This window comes from Dasypus novemcinctus, chromosome 13 (assembly GCF_030445035.2).
Source record: "Dasypus novemcinctus isolate mDasNov1 chromosome 13, mDasNov1.1.hap2, whole genome shotgun sequence".
Classification (NCBI taxonomy): Eukaryota; Metazoa; Chordata; class Mammalia; order Cingulata; family Dasypodidae; genus Dasypus; species Dasypus novemcinctus.
The window spans coordinates 30589343-30614282 of record NC_080685.1 but is presented as its reverse complement, the minus strand read 5'-3'; the positions used below and the strand labels follow the sequence as shown (position 1 = coordinate 30614282).

The 24940-nt window shown below is 57.5% G+C and overlaps 2 protein-coding genes across 3 annotated transcripts; one reads left to right on the top strand and one right to left on the bottom strand.

Annotated features, from left to right (window-relative positions):
* Positions 1-378: 378 nt before the first annotated feature.
* DCST1 (DC-STAMP domain containing 1) lies at positions 379-14679 on the bottom strand. The gene is made up of 16 exons (XM_058309782.2): positions 14239-14679; positions 13773-13898; positions 13605-13679; positions 9929-10057; positions 9426-9565; positions 8533-8749; positions 8298-8441; positions 7495-7616; positions 6932-7089; positions 4669-4768; positions 4442-4537; positions 4202-4328; positions 3738-3854; positions 3109-3251; positions 2844-2957; positions 379-698 (listed from the first exon to the last, which is right to left on the bottom strand). The coding sequence occupies exons 1-16, from the start codon at positions 14297-14299 to the stop codon at positions 444-446; spliced, it is 2124 nt and encodes a 707-aa protein (XP_058165765.1). The 5' UTR covers positions 14300-14679; the 3' UTR covers positions 379-443.
* On the top strand, positions 14318-24939 carry DCST2 (DC-STAMP domain containing 2). Of its 2 annotated transcripts, XM_058309779.1 has the most exons (15): positions 14318-14980; positions 15144-15314; positions 15599-15700; positions 15946-16143; positions 16361-16426; positions 17350-17563; positions 17658-17815; positions 18393-18557; positions 19429-19596; positions 19741-19841; positions 21063-21193; positions 21556-21683; positions 22017-22110; positions 22216-22356; positions 24717-24939. In XM_058309779.1, the coding sequence occupies exons 1-15, from the start codon at positions 14713-14715 to the stop codon at positions 24916-24918; spliced, it is 2307 nt and encodes a 768-aa protein (XP_058165762.1). In that variant the 5' UTR covers positions 14318-14712; the 3' UTR covers positions 24919-24939. The 2 variants fall into 2 exon arrangements, with proteins under 2 accessions (XP_058165762.1, XP_058165764.1); XM_058309781.2 differs by lacking the exon at positions 18393-18557.
* Position 24940: the final 1 nt, after the last annotated feature.

Here is a 24940-nt window from a genome sequence, read left to right as displayed (position 1 = left end):
CAGGCCCCCCTCAGCGCACAGCCGCCTGCGTGACCTTGGCGTCAGTTAAGAACCCTCTCGGGGGAATGTCTAGAGAGCATGGTAGCCTGGAATCTTCCCAAAGCGGTAAACCTCCTTCCCGCCAGCATGGCGAAGACAGCGCACGACCCACATGTGCGCTTCATGTGACCCCAGCAGAAACTGTTCTCACACCCTATGGGAACATCTTTGTTCTGAAACTCCTGTCACCCCTCATTTTGCACCTCTGCGGAGCGCTATCTTCCTCCTCGTCTCCTGCCCTTCAGGAGCTGGGCTGGAACACCTCCTAGCCCCTCCGCTGGAGCCAATCCCCCCCACTGCTCACCCCGCACCGCCATCCCCGGGAAGCCCCGGCTCCAGGAGCGTTCTAGGCGTTTTATTAAACCCGAAGGAGCGGGAAACGCGAGGGCCGGCGGGACGCCCCTTCACTCCCCGTAGATTGCGTCGTCGTTGCTGTCGCTGAAGGCAGAAGAGGACAGCTCCTCGCGGGGTGTGCAGGCCGGGCACCGCTGCCGCATGTCGTCCCAGCACGACCGGCAGTACACGGCCTCGCAGCCCGGCGTCGGGCACACGTAGGACTCGGGCGTTTCCGGTGCCCGGCACACCACGCAGCGCCGGCGGCGCAGCCAGCGGCGCAGGCGCAGGCAGCGGCGGTGCAGGTAGCCGGCCAGGGGGTGGCGCTGCGGGGAGGCGAGGAGGGCTTTAGAACCTGGGGGCGAGCGAGGGGGCCTGAACAGGGCTACTTGTCTAAGCCTCAAGGCCTGATAGTGGCCCACATGTTGGAGGAGGCTTAGTGGGTGAAGAAGACCCCTGGAGACCGGGGGTGTTCTAGGGCGTCTCCCTCCTCTCCTCCTTTCATGTGATGGAGAGTGGGAGGAGACAGACTGTCTCCCCAGCCAATAACTGCAACAATTATCCTTCACACTTTCCTATAAATCACCTTATTTGGTTCTCACAGTGAGACCTCCAAGTGAGTAGGACAGATAAACTATCACTGTAGTATCCCCAGTTTACAGATGAGAAAGGTGAACTTCAGAAAGGTTAGAGGGCTTTCTCAAAGGCACACAGCTAGGAAAGAGTCAAACCCGGGCTGGACCCAGGTGCCCTGATTGCAAGCAGCAAGCCTGAATCATTCTCTTCTCTCGCCCACCCCACCCTCTTGCCACACAATTGCCTTGCAGTCTTCTGAGAACCTCAGGCCACCTTATCAAATCACTCTCTTGCTCAAGAAACTCCAGGGGTTCTATGGCCTGCCAGACAGAGGCAGAACTCCTGGGCTTGGCCTTCAGAACCTTTTGTAATCTGGTCCTTTCTAGCCTCTGCTCCACCTTACCCTTCCCTGAACACTGCCTTTTCTGTGCCAGTTTCTTCCTAGACCAACTCTGGCCCTTGGCATTTCCTTTTACTCTGAGTCTCTGCACATTCTGTTCCCTCAGCCTGGAATGAGGGTTGCGTACATTCCATCTGCCCATCCACATCCAGTTTATCTCAGACCTGGGGGGCGGAATCGTAGCATGTTTGTTTTCTCATCAGACATTAATTCAGCCCCTACGGGTGTGCTATGCTGTGGGGCCTCTGGGAGATTTAGGCACTGGAACAAAAAGCCGAGCAAAACAGTCCCTTGGGGAGCAGATGTGGCTCAAGGGGATCAGATGTGGCTCAAGCAACTGAGCACCCACCTCCGCATGAGAGGTGTGGGGTTCAGTTCATGGTGCCTTGTGAAAGAAACAAAAACAAACAACAAGCAAAATGAAGGAGGAAAATAAAACCCAACTCAGGGAAGCCAATGCGGCTCAGTGATTGAGTGTGGCTTCCCACATATGAGGTTCAACTCTCAGTACCTCAAAAACCAACCAACCAAACAAAAAATAGTCTCTCACTTTTAGAAGCTTTGTTAGGGCTGGATTCAATTAGAATGGCTGCCACAATGTTGGACCCTTTACTGAGAACTGTAAGAAAATCAACCCAATTCAAACAACATTCAAGGTAGATATTATTATTAGCATCATCTCTTTTGCAGCTGAGAACTGATGCTTGGAGAGCTGGTCACTTGCACAGGGTCATGCCATGACAACTAACACATAGCACTAGCTGCATGCCAGCACCGTGAGTTTCATGCATGTGAACACATGTAATCTTCACAACGACAAATGGAGTAGGTAACCCCATTTTACAAAAGGGAAGAATCAAGACACAGAGGTTAAGTAACATGCTCAAGGTCACACAACTGTCCCAGTGAATGGAGGAGCCAGGTTTCAAATCTGTGCTCATACCTGCCTCATACCTGACCACCCCTCTACACTCACCTCTAGTGAGCAGGCCTTATGGATTGGCCCAATCTCCCATTCTGAGGCCCCACGAGGCACTTGGCCAAGGGCACACAGCCTACTTCTGACTCTATGCTCTTTCCATATACCATGTGCCCATTCACCAGGCCTTCCTGGCCCACAGCCTGCCTCCTCCTCCTCTGAACCCCCCCGGAGCCTCTGGAGTCTGCAGGCCTCTCAGTAGCACCTGTGGCTTTGCCTTGGGCCTCCTATTTCTAACGGGCCCTTCTTGCTTTCCTCTGACCAGGGTGGGTCAAATCAGACTTCCCTATACTCCCTGTTTCCTGGTGGTCCACTGAGGATAGCAGGCTGGGCTGGATCCTGGGGTACAGAGATGGACACAGCACTGCCCCTGGGAGTTGGATGACCTTAGAACTCACTGAGCTCAGGTAGGCCTGGGACCAGTGGTGGGTGCTGAGTGGACTGAAGGGAGAGACCTCTCTCTGCCCAGTTCTCAGACCCAGTTGTGAGCTGGCAGGGGTACAGGCCTGGACTTACTGGAGCCCTCTGCTGCTGTGCCCGCCTTACGATAGCGGCCCTCCTCAGTTTGGTGAAGGCTGCTCTCTTCCTCAGTAGCTCATTGTAGAGGAACAGGATCCGCTGCTTCTCTCGCTGGGGGCAGGGAGTGGGGTCAGGGATAGTGACCAAGCAGAGGGGGAAGGCACCCCCCAAAAGCTTGGCTTGTTAGGGAGCTGGGTGCGGGCTGGCGTGTGTGTGTGTGTGTGCGTGTGTCAGAGGTCGAGTGGTCTGGGGAGGGGCACACCTTGGGGAAGTAGAAGGCTGCGATGACCCTCCGGAGCCGGTAGCCGAAAGCCTGGATCAGGCAGAGGCACGCCAGCAGGCCGATGGGTAGCGCCGTCTTCAAATAGACCCCGGCATCCAGGGGCACGGGCTGGGGCAGGCAGGCTGGGGCAGGGGGCGAGCCTGTCAGGGGTCTGGTCGGGGCCAGCTGAGGGACAGGGCGGCCCTGGGCTGGGCCCTGTCCCCGTGAGATGTGCAGGCAAGGCCTCTGAGTCCCCCGTTCTCCGCCTGCCGCTCACCAGCCAGAGCCTCTCACGACAGTAGCCACGAGGCACATGAGGCTGTTTGCTCGCTGTAGTGCCCACCTAGAAGGCGTCTATCCTGGCAGAAAGCGCTAATGGGCAGCACTACTCCAGAAGGCTGATGCCTCTATCCTCCGGCCCCACGGCCCTAGCCGTCAGTCTCCTCTGCCCCAAGCTTGTCATGCTCCCACTCTCCAAGCCTGCCAGCCCTCCGAGTTCCCCAGCCCGAGCACGCCGACCCCCATCTCTCCACACCCGAGGCCCAGTCCCCCAACTCTTCCCTTTGACATCGTGGACCGCTGACCGCCGGCCCTCAATCCCTCTGCTGGAAACTTCCCGCACCACTCACGCATAGTGTTCGTCTCCAGCATGGTCTCCGTCGAGGTGTTCAGGGCCCCGATGGTTTTCCGGAGAAGCCGGGCGAGCATGGAGTTCCCCTCCACCTTCACCTCCAGTTTGTGACTGCCTGGGGCCAGGAGTGGGGGACGTCAGGAAAGAGCTGGAGTCAAGGGGCTGCGTGTGGGGAGGGGTCAAGCCCCACACACCCTCACTGAATCCTAACTGCTCCCCTCCCCGCTGGGGGTGTAAAGCAGGAGGGGGAACTGAGGCGCCAAAGACAGGTTTCTAGGCTGAGAAGGTCGGGGAGGCGCTGAGCCAGAGAAATGGAGCCACGGCCGCAGAAGGAAGAGACAAAACTGGGAGAAGAACCGGGGTGCGCAGGGCCTGGAGATCCCCCGGGGGTGGGGTAGGGGAGGTTTCTTGGTGCCGAGCTGGACCCGAGGGCCTGCAGCCGGGCGTGGGGGCCCGGCTCACTGCGGAAGGAGTACTGCACGAAGGAGTGGTGGCGGATGGTGTCGAAGATGGTGTAGAGAGCCCAGTCCAGGCAGCACAGCAGCAGCAGCAGCAGCAGCAGTGGCAGCAGCTCCAGGAGCTCCCCTCTCTGCCCAGGAGCAGGAGCGGCAGTGCTCAGCAGTCCCGCCGGCCCCGGCCTGGGGCACCTCTGAGACCTTCTGCCCTCCACCCCTATGGCCCTGCCCCCCACGCCCTCCTCACCACATTTTTCATTTCCGCGGCCTGGATGGTAGGCTTGCAGGGGAAGATGATGGTTCTCTCCTCGGCTTTGCGGAGTGGCAGCAGGGTCCGTTTGCCCTGGGGAGAAAATGTCCACACGGTGAAGAACCCCAACGGCCCCCCTCTGCCTTCCCCTGTGCCCTCCTGGAGCCCGCAGCCCGCTCAGGGCCCGCAGCAAGGCACTCTGGGGCAGGGCTGCGCCCGCTCACCAGCTTCTTCCTGCGTGCATCGATCTGAGAGAAGTAGGTGCTGATGTAGACGTTGTCAAAGCGAATGTCCTTGTTATAGCTGTCCGTGTAGGAGAAGGACCTGGGGACGGATGTAGGAGGATCTCCATCTCCTCCTCCAGGTTCTCTCCCGCCCACCGCAGTCAATCAGTGATTCAACCGACCAATCAGCATTCCTTGAGCACCATCTATGTTCGCGGCCCTGTGCTAGGCACTCCAGCGGCTCGCTGTCCAGTGGAAGACACAGACCCACACTGGACAGAGGTGAGTAGGATACTGGGGGGGAGCAGGGCGTGCCAGCTTGTCTGGGAGGGGTGGGCGGTCGTGTAAGAGCATGGCTGTGCACATGAGGTCGGGGAAGACCTCACAGGCATGGATCTTGCAGAGTGAATCTCAGCAGATGAAACAGCAGGAGCAAAGGCTCAGAGATGGGGAGTCTCTCAGGGCTGCAGGGATCACCTAATCCACTAGGTCTCCCCCAGTTACTTCTCGAGTCCCCGACTCTCGGCTGAGCCTGCAGAACATCTAGAGGTCACTTCGAGCAAAACTCATCCCAAACCACCATCTCCCTTTCCCCTGACACACCCCTGCCCCTCCCTGGCTACACTTGAGCACAACAGTGTTTGTGTGTGCGTGTGTCAGTGTGTGTACTATCTTCCATGTATCTCCCAAAGTCCCAACTTAATGCTTCAGTCTCCTAAAGGAAAAATGTTAATTGTTGGAAATGTGTTTGGAACTGTAAAAGTACATGAAAGAGCGATGTAAACTGTGAAACATAAATTCCAATGCTATCGGTTCTGGGACCCTATAAAAATCCACATCTTTGTCTTTAAGATAGAAATAACTATAAATGCAAAGAAAGACTGTGAGCACCCCCTTGTGGAGAGACCTGCTGCTGCTGTGCCCTGGCCCCGCCCACTGGCCAGCTCTGTCCCTTCACTGAGTGACCTCACCTGGGTTGAAAACCTGGAAGTGGCTTTTGACTCCGGGCATCCTTCCTTCCATCTCCAAGCTGGCGCTGAGTGCTGCCGCACCTTCCCCCTTGCTCCCCCCATCACAGCCCACCTTCCTGCCATGCCCCACCTCAGCCTGGCTCCCCAGCCTTTGCCCTATTCTGGCATCCCTGCCTCCAGCCTGTCCCGATTGTCCTGCAACCCTCCCTGGTTCAGGGCCCTTTCTGCGCTGGCCATGCCTACCTTTAACCCAGTCCTCCATGTGAGCCTCTGCCCTCTACACCCGGTAGATGCCAGGACTCCTTTCTTGGCCACGGCTCTCCATTGGCAGCCCTTTATAGCCCAGTGACGACCCTTCCAGAGGCGCAGAGCCTGGGAACCCCAGCTTAGCTCCCATATCTGTCCTGATAGCTAGTCCCTATAGGGCCCTTCAGCCATTCTCTGTTCCGTGGGTGGGTCTCTCCTCTTCCTGGCTAGACTATCAGCTCCTGGAGGGCAGGACTATGGCCCGCCCACCTTTGTCCTCCCACTGCATCCCAGGTGCACACATAACTACTCACTTGCAGTCACTCTGGGTCAAACAAACAGGGGCTGGCAGAGCCAGAGGCCCTGTGGCTGCCCGAACCCAGCCCCTGCCCACCTCAGGCATTTGGGGGTGGAGACGGAAAGGAGAGGGTCCAGAGGTCAGCAGAGGAGAGTGAGGGAGGCCAGGGCTGCCCCGCTGGACACCGGGCTGGGTGGGGTTGAGGACTTTGGTCCAAATGGAGGGAAAGTCACTGCCAACGCAGCAGGCGGGAGAAAATGAAAGCAAAATTGGACGATAAAAATGGCACAAAGTCAGAGCCAAGGGGAATATGAAGGGCAAGAAAAAAAAATCAAAAGTCAAAGCTAAATGTAAAAAAAGCCTGCGCTGGGATAAAGGCTGGAAGGAGACAGATAAATGAAGACGGTTGCTCTTTCAAGGTGGCGGGAACAGGGGGAACGTTTCTTCTTACAAAACGTCCACATTTCCTTTTATTTTGTGTAAACAATGACCCGAATGTCAAAAAAAGGAAAAGGTAACGGCAAATAACCTTTGGGTTCAGATTGGGGTGTGGGCTCTGCGGTTCATTCTTGTAGCCTCTCTCAGGGCTGTGGGGGGCTCAGAGTGCAAGAAGGGGCTACATGGGTGGGGGGAGGAGGACTGCTAGGGGGCAAGGGGCTGCTGGGGTTGGGGTTAAGGGAGACTGCTGGGGCGAGGAAGGGGCTGCTCTGGGGGGAAGGGGCTTGCGGGCTGGGGGTTCGGCGCTCACCCGCGTAAGACCAACAGGAAGGTGCAGGAGAGCAGGGTCTGCAGCAGCCCCATGCCCCACTCCAGCTGGGCCTCCTGGCGGATCACGTAGTCCCGCACCTCCGTGCTCACGTGCTCCCAGCTCACGTTGAGGCCCAGCAGCCCAGGCTGCTTCTCCTCCTGGTGGAGAACACAGGTGCAGCTTTGCCAGGCCCAGACCCAGCCTCTTTGTGGCATCTCTCCCCTGGTGCCCCGCTCATGGCCCCCGGATCCTCCCAGGACCTTCCGGAATTGTTGCTTCCTTTCGCCCGCCACCCTCCTTGACAGTCTTGTTCCTCTGCTCCTGTCAGCTGACGCCATGTCTCACCTGACCGGCCCTTCAGAGCCAAAGCCAGGTGGGTGACCACCGCAGGCTGGGCACCGCCCCGCCCCGCCCCCAGCACCAACCCCTGGCTCAGAACCGTTCCTCTCTTTGCCCCCCTCCCTCAACCCCAGCCACTTCTCTGCCGTACTTTGTCACTTGACCACTCCCTCATGCCCTGTTACCTTAGAGCCCTCCTCCCACTCCCATGCCCCCGGCCCTACCTTCATGTCAATGTTGGCTGTAAAGTCCTTTTGCAGGCTATGAACAGACTGGTTGAGGGAGTCATAGGTCTGCCCAAAGTTGCCTTCCACGGGGATGCGACTGCGGCACCAGGCCTCCATAACTGGTGGGCAGTGGGGCCAGGTCAAGGGCCTGCCCCCGCCCAGCCCCCAGGCCGGGCTCGGCTGGCCTGCCTCCCCACCCGGATCCTCTTCTTCCTGCTGTTTTGTCTTTCTGTCCGTGATTTTTTTTAACAAATCAATTTTATCGATACATATTAATAAAGCATGCAGTTCATCCAAAGTGTACAATCAATGGCATTTGGTATAATCGCCATGATTTTTTTTACCACACTGGGTCTCCCCTCTCCATTCTCCTTCGATTCTTCCTCCTGGGAACAAGACCTGTTTTTTCCCCTCTTTTTATTTATTTATTTGCCTGTCCGTAATTCTAACACATAGGAATAATGATAGCTAACAATTATTGAGCCAGTTCTCTGTGTGACAGTTCTGTTACCTGCTTTACATGCATTATCCCCTTAAATCCTCCCAAACCCCTAATGGGATAAGTACTATTATTAGGCTCATCTTTCAGACGATGAAAGGAGGCTCAGAGCTTTGCTCTAACTTACCCTGGGTCACAAAGTCAGGGATGGAGCTGGGTAGAGAGGGGCTTAGTGTCCTCAGGGCTCCCACCCCTCACCCAGCTGCTTTCCTGCCCCACATCTACCCAGTGGTCCACAAGGACGCGAACCGCCCCCCCCCTCCAGCCCCAGTGCTCCCCATCCTCCTGCTGCTGTACTGACGCTTGGTGATGCGACAGAGAAACTTGAACTTCATGGGCAGGCAGAGCAGGTAGTTGATCAGCGGGACCCTGATGCGTTGCAGGCACTGTTTATGCTTCTGGTCAAACCAGCGGTAGCAGCTGAGCATGGCCCTGTTCATCACATCTGTGGGAAGCGGCAAGTGGGTAGGTGAAGACCCCACACCGTGGCCGGCAGCCCGCCCCCCTGGCCTGCCCGGCCCGGGAACGCCCCTCACAGGAGCAGCGCAGCTTGGTCCTTTTCTCAAACAGCTTCTGTGTGGAGAGGTGGCGTTTGAAGGCTGGGACTTGGAGGGCCCTGCCACCTTGGTCAGCCTCCTCTGTGTCCGTGACTTTCTCAGACATGTAGCCAATCTCACTCTTCACCTGGGTGTCCAGGTCCTCAAAGGAGTTGGAGATTTTTTGAGACTCAGCCTTCAACGATTCTTTGTTCCTCTGGGGTTGTCGGGGGAGGGAGGAAAAGGACCAGAGATGGGAGTTCAGTTTCTGCTGCCCGACAGCCTGTCTTTCGTTCTTCAGCCAAGCTCTGGATCCTACCTTGGGCCCATGGGGAGCCCAGGCCCTGAGGCACAGCCTCTCACCTCAGAGTCTCCACTGCTCAGAATCGTCGGGTGCCCTCTCCTCTCTGCAGCTGCCTATCTAATGCCTCATGTCTCTGCCCAGCTCACCTCACAGGTTGCCTCCTCAGGCCTTCCATCCCAGCGCCTTGCCTGTCATCCATTCCCCAGGTCTTCAGATTTCACCTCTCCTCACTTACCTTTTAGCCCACTGTGCCATCTCAACGCCCTCAATGCCCAAGCCCCTCAGCCCCTACCTCCCCCATTTTCCCAAACCCCCAATCTCCAGTCTGCGAGTACTCAATTCTTAAATTCCCAGGTCTTCAAAGCTTCTGAACTCTTCAAGGCCAAGGCCCCCAGTTTCCTGACATTCAACTGCCTGGAGTACCACCCACCCAGGGGCATATTCAGCAACGTTTGGGGACAGTTCTGCAAGAAAAATTGCCAGTATACCCCCATTGGGAAACTAAATCCAGAGCCACCACTTCCCAGGTAAAGTCATCTTGCTCCTGGGGGAGGGGGACCCCCAGGCCCTGCCCGTGTGGGGTCCTGACCAACAGCTCCTTGAACACTGCCCGCAGGGGAGCCGTGTAGACGCGCCAGGTCGAGCGGGTGTTGTTGATCTGCAGCTCCACGGTGCAGCCCAGCGATGCTATCACCTCGTTGAGGTTATACCTCAGGTTGGCTACTGGTCCTGTGGGAAGAGGTCCCGGTAAGTCACCTTCCCCTAGAGCTCGTACTTTCTCAAGCCTGACTCTAACTCCTGCTTCCCATGCAGTGATGACCCTCTAGAACTGGACAATGACGGGGCTGAGAAACCTGTGCGAGGTCATCTTATTCAACCCTGATATTTTCACCTGTGTAGTCTAAGGAGTCCCCGGAATGAGGAGGAACTCTCACGGACACACAGCAAGTTGGAGCAGCTGGGATAGGAAGGGGGACTCGAGGACACCCCCCAGCTTCCCACTTTCCTCCACTGGGCCTGGCTCCCATTGGATGGCCCACCCGGGGTCAGTGCTCCAGTGACACTAACCGCCACCCAGGGGCACATACTCACCTGCATAGATGGCGGCCAAGGCGTATCCCAGCACAAAGAGCCGGCCCTCTTTGCCCAGCATCTTAGGGACTAGCAGGAGGCTGGCACAGCGGATGTGAGGGGACGTCCCCCAGCCGATGGCCCCCAAGCCTGTCAGGAGAGCCCAGGAGGTGGCAGGGCAGAGTGAGGAAGCTTCCTTGTCCTCCATGTCTACCAGATCCCCAACTGCCCCAACCCTTCAGGAACCTCCACCATCCTGCTGTTGTCTGCATTTATACTGATTCTGACAGACCTTCCTAACTCCCTCCCTTCCTCCCTCCCTTCTTCCCTTCACCATTTACAGAGTTAAACTGTGTACCAGCCTCCAGAAGGGGATGGAGAGATGGCTAGATACTGGCCATGGTGGGCAGTTGACTGGGTGTGTAATGGGAGTATGTGTTGTTGGGGTTAGGGAAGCGGGTAAATAATTTGTGATCCATGCTGGGTTTAGTCTTACCTTAGGTGCTGAGGGAGCAGAGGTGCAAGAGAAAAATTCTGGAAAGGGGCATGGGTGCTGAGAGCGGTCAGAAGAGAGGTCAGAGCCCACCTGGATGTCCCCTGTGCTCTGACACTGACAGCACTCCCCATCTCTGCCCCTAATTTTAGCCCTCAATCAGGCACCACCAGTTGTGTTTTAGTAGTTTCACATGTGCCCCCTGTAGTCCCTGCAAGGAGACATTGACCTGCTAGAAGTTCATAATCCAGGGAGACAGACCAGTAAACAAATGACGACGACGACCCGATGTGTTAAGTGCAGGAGGGAGGTGCTCGTACAGAGCTGTGGGAGCTGAGGAGGGAGTGGGTATTTCTGCAGGGAGGGGTGGGGCTGGGAAGGCTGGACAAAGGAGATGATGTGTCATCTAGGCCTGGAAGATGAGTAAGTGTTGTTAGGAGGAGCAGACGGCATCCGGGCCCAAGGAACAGCAGAAGCTGGTCAGAGAACCTAGAAGATTCCTGTGCCGATGGAGCGTTCACTCAGCCCCTGCCAAAACAAATCCCAAATGCTTACGTTTCCCTCCCTCTCCACTGCCCTTGTAGAGCCTTCATCACCTCTCGCTGGGACTACAGCCTCCTAACTAGTCCCACTACTTCCTCTCTTGCTACCTTACAGTGAAGTTTTCACACAGCAGCCAGAGTGATCATCTAAAAACCTAAATCAGATTGTGTTCCTTCCCTGCTGAAAACCATCCAATGACTTCCTACGACACTTGGGATAAAATCCAAACTCCCTTGTCATGGTTGACAGACCCTCGTGATCTGGCTCCTTCCTACCCTCTGAAATGATCTCCGGCTGCTCGGCCCTCTGCCCACCAGGTCCACCCACACAGGCCTTGCTGTTCCTTGCACATGCCAAGTTCATTCATCCTCCCAGGTCTTTGCCCCAGCTGTTCCCCCTGCCAGGAGCACTGCTCCCTGGATTCTTTACGTGGCTGGCTCCACCTCGTCATACAGGTTTGTTGCAAGCCCTGTCAGGTGCCACCCAACAATTCTTTTCTGATTTCGTCCTTGCTAACACAACATGGGTTTTGTTCAAGGGCAATGGTCTGGCCCTGCCTGGGCCCCAGGAGGTAAATCTGGATGCCTAACCCAGCCATGGTATACTAGGCCCTTGAAAGGGATTTGTCCTGTGGTCTTGGCCCTTTGGTGAAAACCACAAGCTGAGGATGAGCCTTGATATGTAGATACCCTCTGTTCAAAAGAGAACCTCACGGGGCTTCTAGGAATTGAGCCAAACGGTCTCTCACCCCTCTATCCTAACCAGTGTATGTAATGAAAAGCCAGAAATCTGAAGTTTTTGGAAGTGGAGAGAAGCTGTTGGAGTAGGCCGTCCTAGGAGGGAAGGATGGGTGTTCCCGTCTCCACCTCTAGTGAGGAGGTCCTGAGACTGGTGCTGCATGAAGGCAACCCGGGTCCTCACTTCCAGCCAGGACTCCTGCCGAGCCGCTGAGCCTTGTAGGGCCACTCCAGGGCTGCCACCAGAGCAGGGAGTGGGCGGAGAGTTCATGTGAGGGAACAGGAACGTGAGACAGTACCTGCTTCTCATCTGGGCAAAAGAGAAGGCAACTGCAGGGTGCCGTGTTCCCAGCTGCAGGGCAAGGATGTGTACCTTTCCTCTGGGGCAAGTGGGCCTTGTGGAGAGCAGCAGGCCTCGAGCAAGGGGGACGCCTGCTTGGGGAGGGGTCCAAAAGCAAGAGGATGAGGGTGGCCTGCATGAGCTAAGGGGTGCTTCATGCCCTCAGCAGGGAACTGGGCGCTGCCACAGTCCACCCAGAGCCATCCATGGGCCCCCGAGGCAGCCAGTGGGAGAATGCCTGCCAGCAGCACCAACAGTGGAATTAAAACAGCGTCAGTGACTTAAGACTTTTGTCCCTTTTCCTCTAATTCTTCTAACTCCCTTTCTGACATCAAAGGAGCCAGAAGGGAAGGAAATGGAGAAAAATGTGAAAGAGCAGGCCAGGCCCCCTTTACTGTTCAGGCCCGAACTAATGGGGTGAGGCGGTGAGGAGGCAAGATGCTTGGGAATAGATGTGAGATTGAAATTTTGATGTAGGCTAGATTAGACCTTTTAATCCCTAAATATAAGGCTCAGTTACTGAAGCAGGTCTAGGTCTTCTAAATGAAAACAAGCAGAAGCTAAGGGTCTGGTTGGTCATCGTAGGAGAAGCAAGTTGGAATTCAGTGGTTTGTTTCCTGGTGGTGTCCCATAGAGTTTAGTCCACTCGATAAACTGGTAAAGATGCTAAGTCCTTTCCCCATGCCTAGAATGGATTTAGGAAGGGCATGTGATGAAGTTCTGACCCATGGGTTGTGAAGGAAAGTCTTCTGGGGGCTTCTGGGAAAGTTTTCCTTGATCTTAAGGATCTCTTTTCTGGTCTTTTGACTTGCGTAAGATGTGATGCTGGAGTAGCTCTTTGGTGACCTGAAGAGGAGGGGCTAACAGGCCAGAGATGGTGGGGTTATGGAGCGGCTGAATTACCCAAACCCCAAAAGTTCCCTACTTTGAGCTGTTTTGTTATGTAAGATAATAAACTCTATCGTTAAGCCATTTCTAGGTGGATTTTCTGTTCTCGTAGCCCAACGCTTCCTGATAGGTCTCCCTTCAAATGTCACCTTCTCTGAGAAACCTTCCTGACTCAAGTTAGGGTACCTCTCCAGTTGCTTTCTATCACATACCTCTGTTCAATTTCTTTTTTTATAGCACTTGTCACCATCAGAGATGCTCTTCTTTCTTTATTTGTTCATCTAACTCTCCAGAGACTATAAAGACCTAGAGAGCTGGGTGCTTATTAATCTTGTTCACTGCTAAATCCTCAGCAGGTGCTTAATAAATGTTAAATGAGTGAATGAGTTTAATTTCTCAGAAGGAGCCGGAAACGAGTCCAGAGAGGTCAGGAGAGATGGGGATTATGACGGGTCCTGGAGTTTGGACTATGTCATGTGGACAATGGGGAGTCCCTCAGCCGGGGACCCTTCTTGAGGGCAAGGACAGTGTCTCCTCCTCAGCCTGGGGCCACCTTTCATCTGGATCTTCCCCCAGTGCCTAGGAAAAAGCTGAGGTCACACAGAAGGAACAAGCTCAGAATCCTCTCTGGGCCTCTGGGACTGGGTCGTGCTCCACAAGCCTCTGGAGCGTCCCCAGCCTTTGCCCAGCACTAACCGGCCAAGCTGTACAACATCTTCATCTTCTGATCTTCATAGATGTTCATTGGGTTCACCAGGAGCTGAAAGAGACCTAGGGGCCCAGAGTCAGACCAAAGGTCCAAGTGTGGATCCCATCCCTGGCCCTCTGCCCTGCCCACCCCTGAGCGTCTGCTTCCACACTCACCTATGGCCAGGAGCCCCCCGATACTTGCCCCCAGCAGGAAAGCAGTAATAGGAAACTGCCCCGGCCGACGCCACAAGAATTGATTACAGGAGACGGGCAGCCCCCAGCTCAGGACCCTCTGCACCGCTGAAGAGGCAAACGGTTTAGCTCAGTAGGGCCAACAGCCCACTCTTCTGGCTGGGATGTGGCTCATTAGAAGTAGGGGCTTGCCGGGGAAAGAGAGTAGAGCATGGGGGAACTGGATGAGGGTGGCAGGGACTTGGGGGTGTTCTGAGGAAGATGAGGAACCCTGAAGAAGCAGGGCAGGTATGAGGGGAGAAAAGGAAAGGACGGTATTGGAAGAGAGGGTGGAGGCTGGGCACCCCAAGATGGGGGAAGGGGTGGGGGGATCCCTGTGGGAGAGATTGGATGAGAGCAGGGGTCAGGGACTGCTGGGAAGAGGCAGGGTCTCTGGTGCCTGACTCACTGGTGTGGGGTGGTTTCCTTCTTTGTTCCTTTGCTCCATTCTGGTCAAGTTTGATGTCCATAAGTCTGCTCTAGGGAACCCCCTCTCACCCCAGAAGTCTCAGGTCTCTTTTTGGACCTGAGGTTCTGGTGAGAGAAGGTGCTTGCAGCACCAAGGCAGCCTCTGGCAGCAGCGTCTCACCCAGCTCCGGGGGAGACGTCTCCAGCAGGACCAGGACCTGTGTCCTCTGCCTTCCCCACAGTCTCCGTCTAAGGCCGGTGTCTTTGGATCTCTCGGCTCTGAGATACAGGGAAGGAGATTAGACACACACCTGTCCCCTCCCTTGTCCTTGGAACTGGATAAGGGGATTCCAAGAACACACAGTAAAAGCCCTCCGGAACCTTGGAATGTGGTGAGAAATTCCAGGACCCTTTCAGAGCCCCATAACCTGGTGGCCCTCGCCTGGAGCCAGGCAGACATTTGGTCTCAGCAATCATGCCCAAAGTCCCCAAGGATGCTGTGCTTACCCTGGAGGAAGAGATGCCCAGCACGGGCCGGGCGGTGGTCCGCAGCCTGGCAGGCTTTGCCCTGGGCTTGTGCTTGGCCACGACCTATGGGCTCCTGGAGCTGCTGGTGTCACGGCACAGCCCCTGGAGCTGCCTGGTGGGCACCCTCACTTTGGCCGCCTTCCTTAGCCTGGGCCTGGGCTTCTCCCGCCAAGTACGAGTCACCGTCTTCCTGCTGCTGCCCCAGGCCTTCTCCAGTGAGCCTGGCACCCAATGGGGTGTGGGTGCTGGGGCAGGGGCAGGAGGGAGCCTGCGGGAGATGGCCATGGAGGGACCTCTTCTGCAGCCTTGTGCCGGGGACCGGTCTGTGCTGCCGTGTGCGCGGCCGCGATCTTGACCCTGATGGAGATGTCTCCCCAGGACAGAGCCGGACACTGCTGTTGCTGGCTGCCTTTGGGTTGGTGCTGCAAGGGCCTTGCGCCAACACTCTCCGCAACTTCACCCGGGCCAGCGAGGCCGTGGCCTGCGGGGCGGAGCTGGCCCTGAACCAGACCGTTGAAGTGCTGGAGCGGGCCAAGCAGCCCCTACTCAGTAAGGACCCCCGTCCCCCGCTGGCACCCAAGACCCCCTTGCCGGTGTGTTCCACAGTCGTCTGGCTTCAGCCCTCTCTGCTGGCACTGGGGCCTCACCTCAAAGCGTCCCAGGCCCGGAAAGGGTACCCCGGGCCCCGCCAGACCCCTCATCCTTGCTCTCTGCCAGATGAACGTGCTCCCAGGCCTGAGCAACCAGGCTCCCCACCTCTGGACTGGCAGCCTCCTCTCCATTCCCTACCCCGGGGACAGTGCGCGAGGCCCCACAGCGCCCCTGCCCCACAGGTGCCCTGACCAAGGTTAAAGCCATTGCCCAGAAGGCCAAAGTGGTGGCTGACAGGATCCGCAATTTTTTTCGGTCGATCATGGATGGCGTGAAGCATATAGGTCAGCACGTCAGCGTGTCTGTGTGTGTGTGTGTATGTGTGTGTGTACGGGGGCTCCTCACCCCCGCCCTGTCCAGGCCTCTTCCTGTCCTTCCTGGGTCCTGGCTGGTATCCCCTGGAGATGGCAAAGCCAGGCCTCTGGCCACAGGCCTTTCGAGCTCTGAGTGTGGCCCTGGTGTCCCCCAATCCCCTGAGAAGGCACTGCAGGACCCTGGCCCTCGGTGCCAGCCCCACACCCGTCCCCAGCCAGGGCCCTGCGGAACGTGTGGCACTGGCTGATGCACATCGGTGAAGTGTGCAACTCCGAGCTGAGCACCCCTTACTCCAAGTGCGCGTGGATCTTCGACCACGCCAAGGACAACTGCATGGAAGCCATCCCGCGAGCCTACCACCTGTGCTACATGCTCATGCCCTTCAAACTGACGCTCTGTGGCCTCGCCAGGGGTGAGCAGGCCCGGCGGCCGCCCGCAGGGAGGAGCTAACACAGGGGCGGGGCCAGGGGGATCTACAAGAGGTGACCATTGTGGGACCAAATGGTGGTGGGCCCAGTAGGGGGAGGGGGCCAGGAAGGAGGGGCCTGGTCAGGAGAGGGCCCCTGAAGGTGGAGGAGGCTGCCTGCCACTCTCTCTGCCCTCCTCCTGACGCCGTCTTGGGCCCGCAGCGGCCCAGATCTTCTGCGTCATCCCGCGGTACGTCCAGCCCTTTCTGCGCCAGACCATCGGCATCCGTGAGTGCGCCCCCTCCCAGCCCCGGGGCCATGCTGCCGGGATCTCCCTGCCTCACCCTGCATGCTCCCAGGCTGTGGACGACTATGCGGGAACAGGAAAGGACCTCGGCGAGGTTTCCCAGGCGGCCGCGGTGCTGTGCAGATCAGGAAACCGAGGCTCAGTGGAGGGAAGGGACCTCACCAAAGCTTGCCTTTAGGGCAGGAGCCGGAACTAGCACCAGGAGCTCCTGCTCCCCGGGGCTGGTCATTGCCATGGTTCACCGATTGGCTCAACAAAGCATTATGGAGTATCGATTGCATGCTAGACGTGGAGCTGGGTGCTGGGCACAGACCTGCGGAGGCTCGGACCCCTCCTCACTCCACCACCGGTCCCCGCGCTGTGATACCCGGGCTGTGATACCCGGGCTGTACCAGGCCCCTCCTGGAGCAGCAGCGCTGCCCACTCCTAACTGTTCTTTTTTTTTTTTTAGATGTATTTTATTTATTTCTCTCCCCTTCCCCCACCCTGTTCCCCGTTGCCTGCTCTCTGTGTCCGTTTGCTGTGTGTTCTTCTGTGGCTATTTGCATTCTTGGCAGCACCGGGAATCTGTGTCCCTTTTTGTTGCATCATCTTGCTGCATCAGCTCTGTGTGTGCGATGCCACTCCTGGGCGGGCTGCACTTTCTTTCGCGCTGGGTGGCTCTCCTTACAGGGCGCACTCCTTGCACGTGGGGCTCCCCTACGCAGGGGACACCTCTGTGTGACATGGCACTCCTTGCGTGCAGCAGCACTGCGTGTGGGCCAGCTCAGCACACGGGGCAGGAGGCCCTGGGTTCGAACCCTGGCCCTCCTATACGGTAGGCGGACGCTCTGTCCGTTGAGCCACATCGGCTTCCCTCCTAACTGTTCTTGTTCACATCTCTCCCTGGACCTGCCGGTTCCAGCGGTGAAGAGGCTGATCGACCGGGTGCGTCGGGAGTTTGAGTTCAACATGACAGCCACCCACCGCTTCTCTGTGAAACTCAACGCCTCTCGGAGCCTGTCGCAGGTCGCCATGGACCTCGGGGAAGCCATCAGCGTGAAGCTGTACAGTGCCCGAGAGGTGCTGGCCCTGATGGGCTACACCATGCCTCTGCTGGTCACCATCCTCTACCTCGAGTGAGGGCTGTGGGCCGGGCTGGGCAGTGGAGCCCCGGTCCCGTGGGGTCTGGTCAGGGGTGCCGAGGGGCCTCACGTGCACGCCCCCCCCCAGAGCCCTGTTTTACCGGTACTGTTACCTGAACCACGACAGTTTCGACAACGTCTACATCACCAGCCGGTTCCTGCGCATGGAGGCTGTGCGCGCCAAGGTGGACCTGCCCACGGTGCTGCCCCTCACCGCCCACGAGACCAGCCGCTACATCCAGCCAGGTGAGGGCCCTGAGGAGGGGGGAGGGGCGCCCCGGACACGGGGGAGGGCGCTTTCCCCGTCCCGCGGCCTTGACCCATCCCTGACCTGGGGGAGCCCTAAGTTGCGAAACGAGACAGCAGCCACCCTCCGAGAATGAAGACAGAGCGAGAAGGGGCAGATGGGGCTTCTAGACGCATCCTGGACGTCCAGAAAGAGGGAAGGATAGGTGGGGAGTGGATGCCGAGCAGTTGAAGTCAGGGTCTGGAGGAAGGAAGCGAGGACATGCTAATGTGGAGGAGAGGCAGCCTGGCAGGAGACTGCGGGGCGGGGGCAGCCCCGGGAGGGTGCCCAGAGCCTGGGCAGGGGTCTCCGTGCCAGGCAGAGAAGCGAGGCCTGCGCCTCTAGCCCCAGAGCCTGCCTGCCCCTCCAGAGCGCGTTCTCCCCGGGCCCGTGGGGCCTCAGCTTCCTCTCCTTTGCGTTTCTCAGAGGAGCACACGGGGGCCCATGCTCAGTCGGGGTCAGGGCCCTCTCCAGGTGCTGCGGTCTGGCAGGGGGCAGCATCGAGGAGCACCCCCTCCCCGTCCCGCTCCCACCCAGGCTCCATGTATCTGTCTCCGTGGGAGCGTTTCTTTTACATCCTGGCGGTCTTCAGCCTCGTCCGGCACCTCCTGCTCGTGCTGTTCCTCATCTTCCTGGACTATGCCGTCTTCTGGGTGCTCGACCTGGCCCGGTACCACTTGCAGGGGGACATCGTGGCCCGCAGTGAGCGCCTGCAGCCTACGCCCTCCCCCCCCCCGCCGCTGCAGCCCCCTTGGCAGCTCCTGCAGCCTCCCCTTCGTCTCCTGAGCCCTTTCTTTCCCACCCTCCGTCTTGGGGGACCGCCTGACTGTCCCCACTCACTATTACTCTGGCTTGGCCCCTCTTCCAAATCTATCTTCTGCGTGGTAACACCTGAGTCTAGTTCAAGGTTATAACATAACGGAATAGTTAAAACACAAGCTCTAGAGACAGACGGGCCCGAGTTTAAGTCCCAGCTCTCCCAGCTCTGTGCTTTACTAGGTGGTGACCTTCAGCAAGTCGCTTGACCTCCTGGAGCTTCAGTTTCCTCCTCTGAACAATTGGGTAATGGTGGTAGCAACTGCTCTGGTTCTCTGGAAGGAGTAAACGAGGTCATGTTTGTCAGCGAGTACACGAGAACCTGGTAGACCACTGACTGACAGCGTGCCACGAACCAAGGGATATGAGCTTAATTCTGTGTACCCGGGGTCCAATGGACAAAGTAAAACAAAAACCATAAAGCACTTGGTCTAGTGCCAGCTACACAGGCAGTGCTTCTAGGTGTCCCGGAGGCAGGGGGATGGACTCGCTGACCATTAAGGTCATCTCAGGTTCGGTGGCCCAGCAGGCGGACCGGGCACCCGTGCCGCTCAGCTGGACCACGGGGCCAGTCCTGGGTGCCAGGTGCTGAGGCCGGGTGCCAGGGCACCAGGAGAATGCCTTGAACATCACCCAGGCCGGGCACTTCCCTAGGACCCACGCTGCTCCACGCTCCACCCTGGGGCAGGCACGGCCCCTCCTGCACACTGGAGCGGACACCTCTGCGAAAGGCCCTCACGCAGTATCTTTGTGCCAGGCCCTGTGATAATATCCATAACCGTGGAGGGGACGGGCTTTACCGGGAGGATTTTCCAAGACCTGGTATCAGCATTTGATGTCCTACAGCAGGGCAACATCAGCATCTTGTCGCAGCGCTGCGCCCTGCATCCCTCGGAGCCTGACCCCCGTGGTTACATGGTCATCGGTATCAGCTGCACCCTGAGGGCACTGGGGGACGGGCACTGTTCCGGGCATGAGGGCACAGGCTGCTGGCGCTGGGGGTGGGCCTGCGGAATGGCTGGTGCCTGGTGCCTCCCGGCAACGCTTGCCATGCCTGCTCTGCTCCCAGGTGTCATGTATGGCCTGTGCTTCTTTGTCACTCTGTTTGGCAACTATATCAGTCGGCTGCGGCGGGTCATCTGTGCCTCCTACTACCCATCCCGGGAGCAGGTGAGGGGTCCCTGGCGGGCAGCTGGGCCCTGGCCCCCTCCCCAGGATGCCAAGCTAGTGGCCTTCTAGCTTGGCTTTGGGGAACCTGGAGTCCTTCAGCAGCCCCAGCCCTCTCTCCTCTGGTCGAGTCCCAAAGTGAAGCATCTGGGCTGCAGGACTCTGGCCCCCAGATGGGGCTGGGAGAAATAGTGCCCTCTGGGACAGGGCTTCCTGAGCTAGAGCGTGCCTCCTAGTTTTGTTAAAACCACCGGGAGGGAGGGAGGGTGTTAGCACGGCAAGGTGCGAGTGAGAACTTGCCATCTGTTCAGTTTTTTTGCTGACCGTTTATTGAGCATCGACTGTATACCAGTCACCATGTTGGGCTCCAAGGACGCCCAGACGCCCAGATACAGTCTGGAGCTCACAGTCTCAGGGCAGGTCAGACAGGCTTTTTTTTTTTTTTAATAGAGGTGAAATGCATATAACATAAATGTAACCATTTTAATGTGAACAATTGAGTGGCACAGCAGGCAGACTTTTCACAAGCTGTTAGCATTTCTGAAGTGTTTTTATTAAGGAATGGATGAAGTGCTATGGAAACCCAGAGGAGGGAGTGGGTAACTCTACCTGAGGGAGTCCAGAAGGCTTCCCAGAGGAAGGGACATTTGAGCCAAGCCTAAGGGCGAGTTGGACAGAAAGGAGAGGTAGGGGAAGCGGATTTGGCCCAACGGATAGAGCGTCCACTTACCACATGGGAGGTACAGGGTTCAAACGCAGGGACTCCTGACCCGTGTGGAGCTGGCCCATGCGCAGTGCTGATGCGCGCAAGGAGTGCCCTGCCACGCAGGGGTGCCCCCGCGCAGGGGAGCCCCATGCGCAAGGAGTGCTCCTCATAAGAAGAGCTGCCCTGCTTGAAAAAAGCACAGCCTGCCCAGAAGTGGCGCCGCACACAGAGAGCGGACACAGCAAGGTGATGCTAGAAAAGGAGACACAGATTCCGGGTGCCACTGACAAGAATAGAAGTGAACACAAAAGAACACACAGTGAATGGACAGAGAAAGCAGACAACTGGGGGGGGGGGGAGGGGGAGGGGGCGGGGAAGGGGAGAGAAATAAAAAAAAAAAGGAAGGAGAGGTAGGGAGTGGACATGGTGAAGGGGCATTCCAGGCAGTTGGAACAGTGTGAGTGGAGGCAAGGAGGATCAAGAGGGAGCCCGTTCCTGATCTCCCCTCCACCCACCAGGAGAGGATCGCCTACCTGTACAGCATACTTCTGAGTCGCCGAACCAACTTGACGGCTGTCTTGCACCGAGCAGTGAGGCGGCGGGCAGCTGACCAGGGCCAGATGAGTGTCCTCTCTGTGCTGACCAGGCGGTGAGTCCCCTGTTATCCCACACATTTCTTATGGGGGTGGGGTGGGAAGGGACAGAAAAAGAGCCAGAGGTCAGAATGGATCACTATCCTCCCTAAGTGTTGAGAGGTTTGGTTGAAGAGGGTGCCCATTCCGTGCCCTGGGAGAATTAGGGATGAGAATTCTTAGAGCAGGGAGGGAAGGGGGAAGGACAAGGTAACAGAGGTTGCTGCTATAGTCGGAGGGATGGAGGTTATAGGTGCAGGAAGATCTACGTGGTGTTCGGAGGTGATGCTGGGGATGGACTGGTGGCGGTGGTGGTCGGGTTCCCAGCTGCCGAGCTGGCTGGATTGGCCTGCCTAGTGGCTGGGGTCCCCCTCCGTAGGTGCCCCTTCCTGGCTCCGTTCCTCAGCTACTTCCTGCCGCACCAGACCTACTGCCTGGGCTGTGAGCGGTCCCCGGATGAAGGAGACACACAGAATTTTGTGTCCTGCAGCACCCCAGGCTGCCGAGGTGAGACCCCTGGCGAGGGTGCCTCTCCCTGCTAGGACTCACCACGTTTGCACGTGACAATCACCTGGAGCCCTGCCTCTGGGGGCTTCTCCCGCACCTCACTGTTGCACCCTCCCGTCATTACTGTGCGTGTCCTCGTTTACATAGCGCCCCTGGGCAACTCCGCGCTCGCCTTAGCTCTCCTTTGTGCTGAGGGTTTATACACAGGTGGCCTCGCGGCAGTTCCCTGGTGGGCACCGCCTGAGGGCGGAGGCAGGGAAAGCCAGGGGGCACCGCTGGCGGGGATGGGCTGGGAGGACGACGGGCGAGTCGCTTTCACCTCATTCTCAACAGGTTTCTTCTGCCCCACTTGCTTCTCCCTCCTGAAAAACACCTGCTCTGTGTGTGTGTCTGCCCTCACCTACCTGGGCGACCTGGACCTGGAGCTGTAAGTCAGCCAGAGCCTCGGGGGGCTGGAATCTGGGGGATAGTGGGGGTAGCCACCTCTCCCCCCAGGACCTCTCTGGGGCACTTAGATGAGAGGCTTCTCCAGGGACTCCAGCGACGAGGAGGGCCCCCACCGGTGGCTGGCTGCTGCTCAAAGGCAGGGCCCAGAGAAAGAGTGGTTACTGCAGCAACAGTTCCCAGAAGCGCCGGGCAGGCCCCCCTCATCGGACTCCAGCTCTGAATCCAGGTGAGCAGGGAGCAGCAGCAGGAGAGGGAGCCCAGGAAGTGGGAGGCCTTAGCATGTTCTGTCCCACTGGCCAAGGCCTTCTTGGGTGCCTGGCCCTCTGCCGGGGCTGGAGACTGAGGTCAGGGGAGGGGAGGGAGCTGAGATTTGCCTGGCGCCTGCTCTGCATCAGGCCCCTTGCCCTGGAGGAACTCACTGCGTCGTGGGGAGCCTGACAGCAAGTAGGTTAGCTGTGGAGAGTGCGCCAGCAGAGGAAGGCAACCAGCCCTGGGCAGCGCAGAAGGCAGAACCACCAAGTTGGGACAGGAGGTTTATAATGAAGCCTTCATAGAAGAGGCAGCAGATGAGCTGAGTCTTGGAGCAAGTTGGTGGTTTGTTAGGAAAAGTATTTCAGGGGAGAATGGGAGCCATTTAGGAGGGTAGAGCTGAAGGCAAGTGTGTGTGTGTGTGTGTGTGTGTGTGTGTGTGTGTGTGTGTGAATGGAGACTTCAGAGAATGCTGGGTGATGAGATTGAAAATCAAGGTCGAGACTGAGGGAGAAGAGCCTTGCTTAGCATCTGCAGATGTTGTCTTTGAGTATGCTGAGCTAGGAGGGCAGAGGCGGGCAGGGGCAGGGGAAGAGAGAGAAGGACCGGTGGGTGTTCGGCAGGAAACACAGGTTCTGGGGAGAAGAGGACGGACCACTTTGAGAACTTTGAGAGGTCTGTAGAGCTTCCAGCTGGAGATGCCCAGGAGGCAGCTGGGAAGGGGCCGGGTTCTGGGCTGGAGATGTACTTCTGGCCTGTTAAGAGACTGTAGGAAAGAGAACGAGCTGTCACCCTGGTGGAGGACGTGGTGGGAGAGAAGGTGACAGGGACAGAACCCCGAGGAGCTCGATCACCGACCAAGGAAAGGTCAAAACCTGGTCATGATAGGTTGAAGGGCGGCTGACTAGCTGCATTTAATACTGTATTGCATTTAATACAATAATTGCTGTAGTCAAGGAAGGAGTTAGCTTCATGCAGCAAGAGACCATAGTTCGAAGAGGACACAGCTCCAAAGGATTTTTCTCGAGGTTAGGGAGATGTGAGTATTTAGGAAGTGAAAAAGAAAGAAGGCATTGAAGAGAGAGGACTGCAGGAGAAGGGGGCTCTCGGGCCAGGTGGGCATGATGGCCTTAGGAGCAGGCTGGCTCCAGGCAGGAGGGAGAGTGTCAATTCTTCTGAGCAGCGGCAGCCTCCCCGGGCCTGGTGGCCTCTCTTTTCCTGGGGAGTAGGAGGCAAGGGCACCTGCTGAGTGAGGGGGTGGCTGGGAGTGGTTTCAAGGTTTCAAGGAGTAGGTGGTGGAAGTTGAAATATCTGCCGTGAGGAGTGTGTACAGAAAAGCCAGCTAGGGAAGTTACAGGATTTCCAGGTAGCCTTAAAGGTACAGATCATGTTGAAAACCACAACCTGCAACAACTGACTTCGGTGTGCAGGGTTGTGTGGTTTTCTCTAGCAAATGTGGTAGCTGTGAACAGGAATTGAGGTTAAGAGGCTTTTCTGGGAACATTAGGGGAAGGACATGAGAGGGAAAGCATTTTGCTAAATGTCTGAGATGGTTGTCCTTGAGGAAGAGAAGGGGTGGAAGCTCAGGGGGCAGTCCAGGTTCTCCGTCTTGCGGAGGTGCGAGAACAGCGGCAGCAGCCAGGAGGGGGAGCAGAGAGCAGGCCATGGACAGGTGAAGAGTTTGGGCACAAATTCAGTGAGTGGCCAAGACTAGGAGGATGCCTAAGTGTGAGCCAAGGAAGTCAGGGAACTGAAAGGCCGGAGAGTTGGATGGGTTTCCCAGTGAGGGGGTCAGGTGCCAGAATCCTGGATGGCCATGGCAGGGGGTCTTGGCTGGTGGTGTGGCTGTCCGGGGCCAGCCAGGGTTGAGAACAAGCTGCCTCCACTTGGGAGGGCTGCAGAGACAACTGTCCAGCACGTGACAGTGAGAATGGGGCAGGGGTAGTGATGGGTCAAGAGGCTGATGGGGAAGCAAAGCTTTATTTTTAGAGGTTGCAGAGCTCCCAATGAAGTTAAAAGCAGGGATGGCAGTGGGGACAGCTTGAGCCTTGAGCTCACCAAGGTCACTGCTGGTTCTGCCCTTACTAGCCAGGTGAGCTCACCAAGGTCACTGCTGGTTCTGCCCTTACTAGCCAGGTGACCTCAGCTCAGTTACTGCCCACTGGGTCCTTCAGGAAATCAGGAAATCAGGTTATCTACAGCCAGAGGCTGGTCTGAGAGCAGGAGTGGCTGGTTAACAGGTGCTGGCCTGAGCAGCTGGGGGAGGGCTGGGGGCAGGAATGGGCCTGTGAAAACAGAATGCTGGTGATCTGGTGATCGGCTGCCCCCTTCTTCTAGTAACCCGGATGGGGAGAAGGCGCCTCAGGGAAGGCAGAAACCCCAACCTGAAGCCCGCCAGGCTGCCGGCCCTCCCATGCCCTCTGAGCCCCACTGGCAACCTCAGAAACCCCCTGCTCCCAGAGCAGCTCCCAGCCCAGGTTCAGCACCTCCAGTCCCTCTCACCCCCCTTCCTGATCGCTCCCACCCGCCCCCAAAATAAAGGAACCAGAGGTGGACACAAG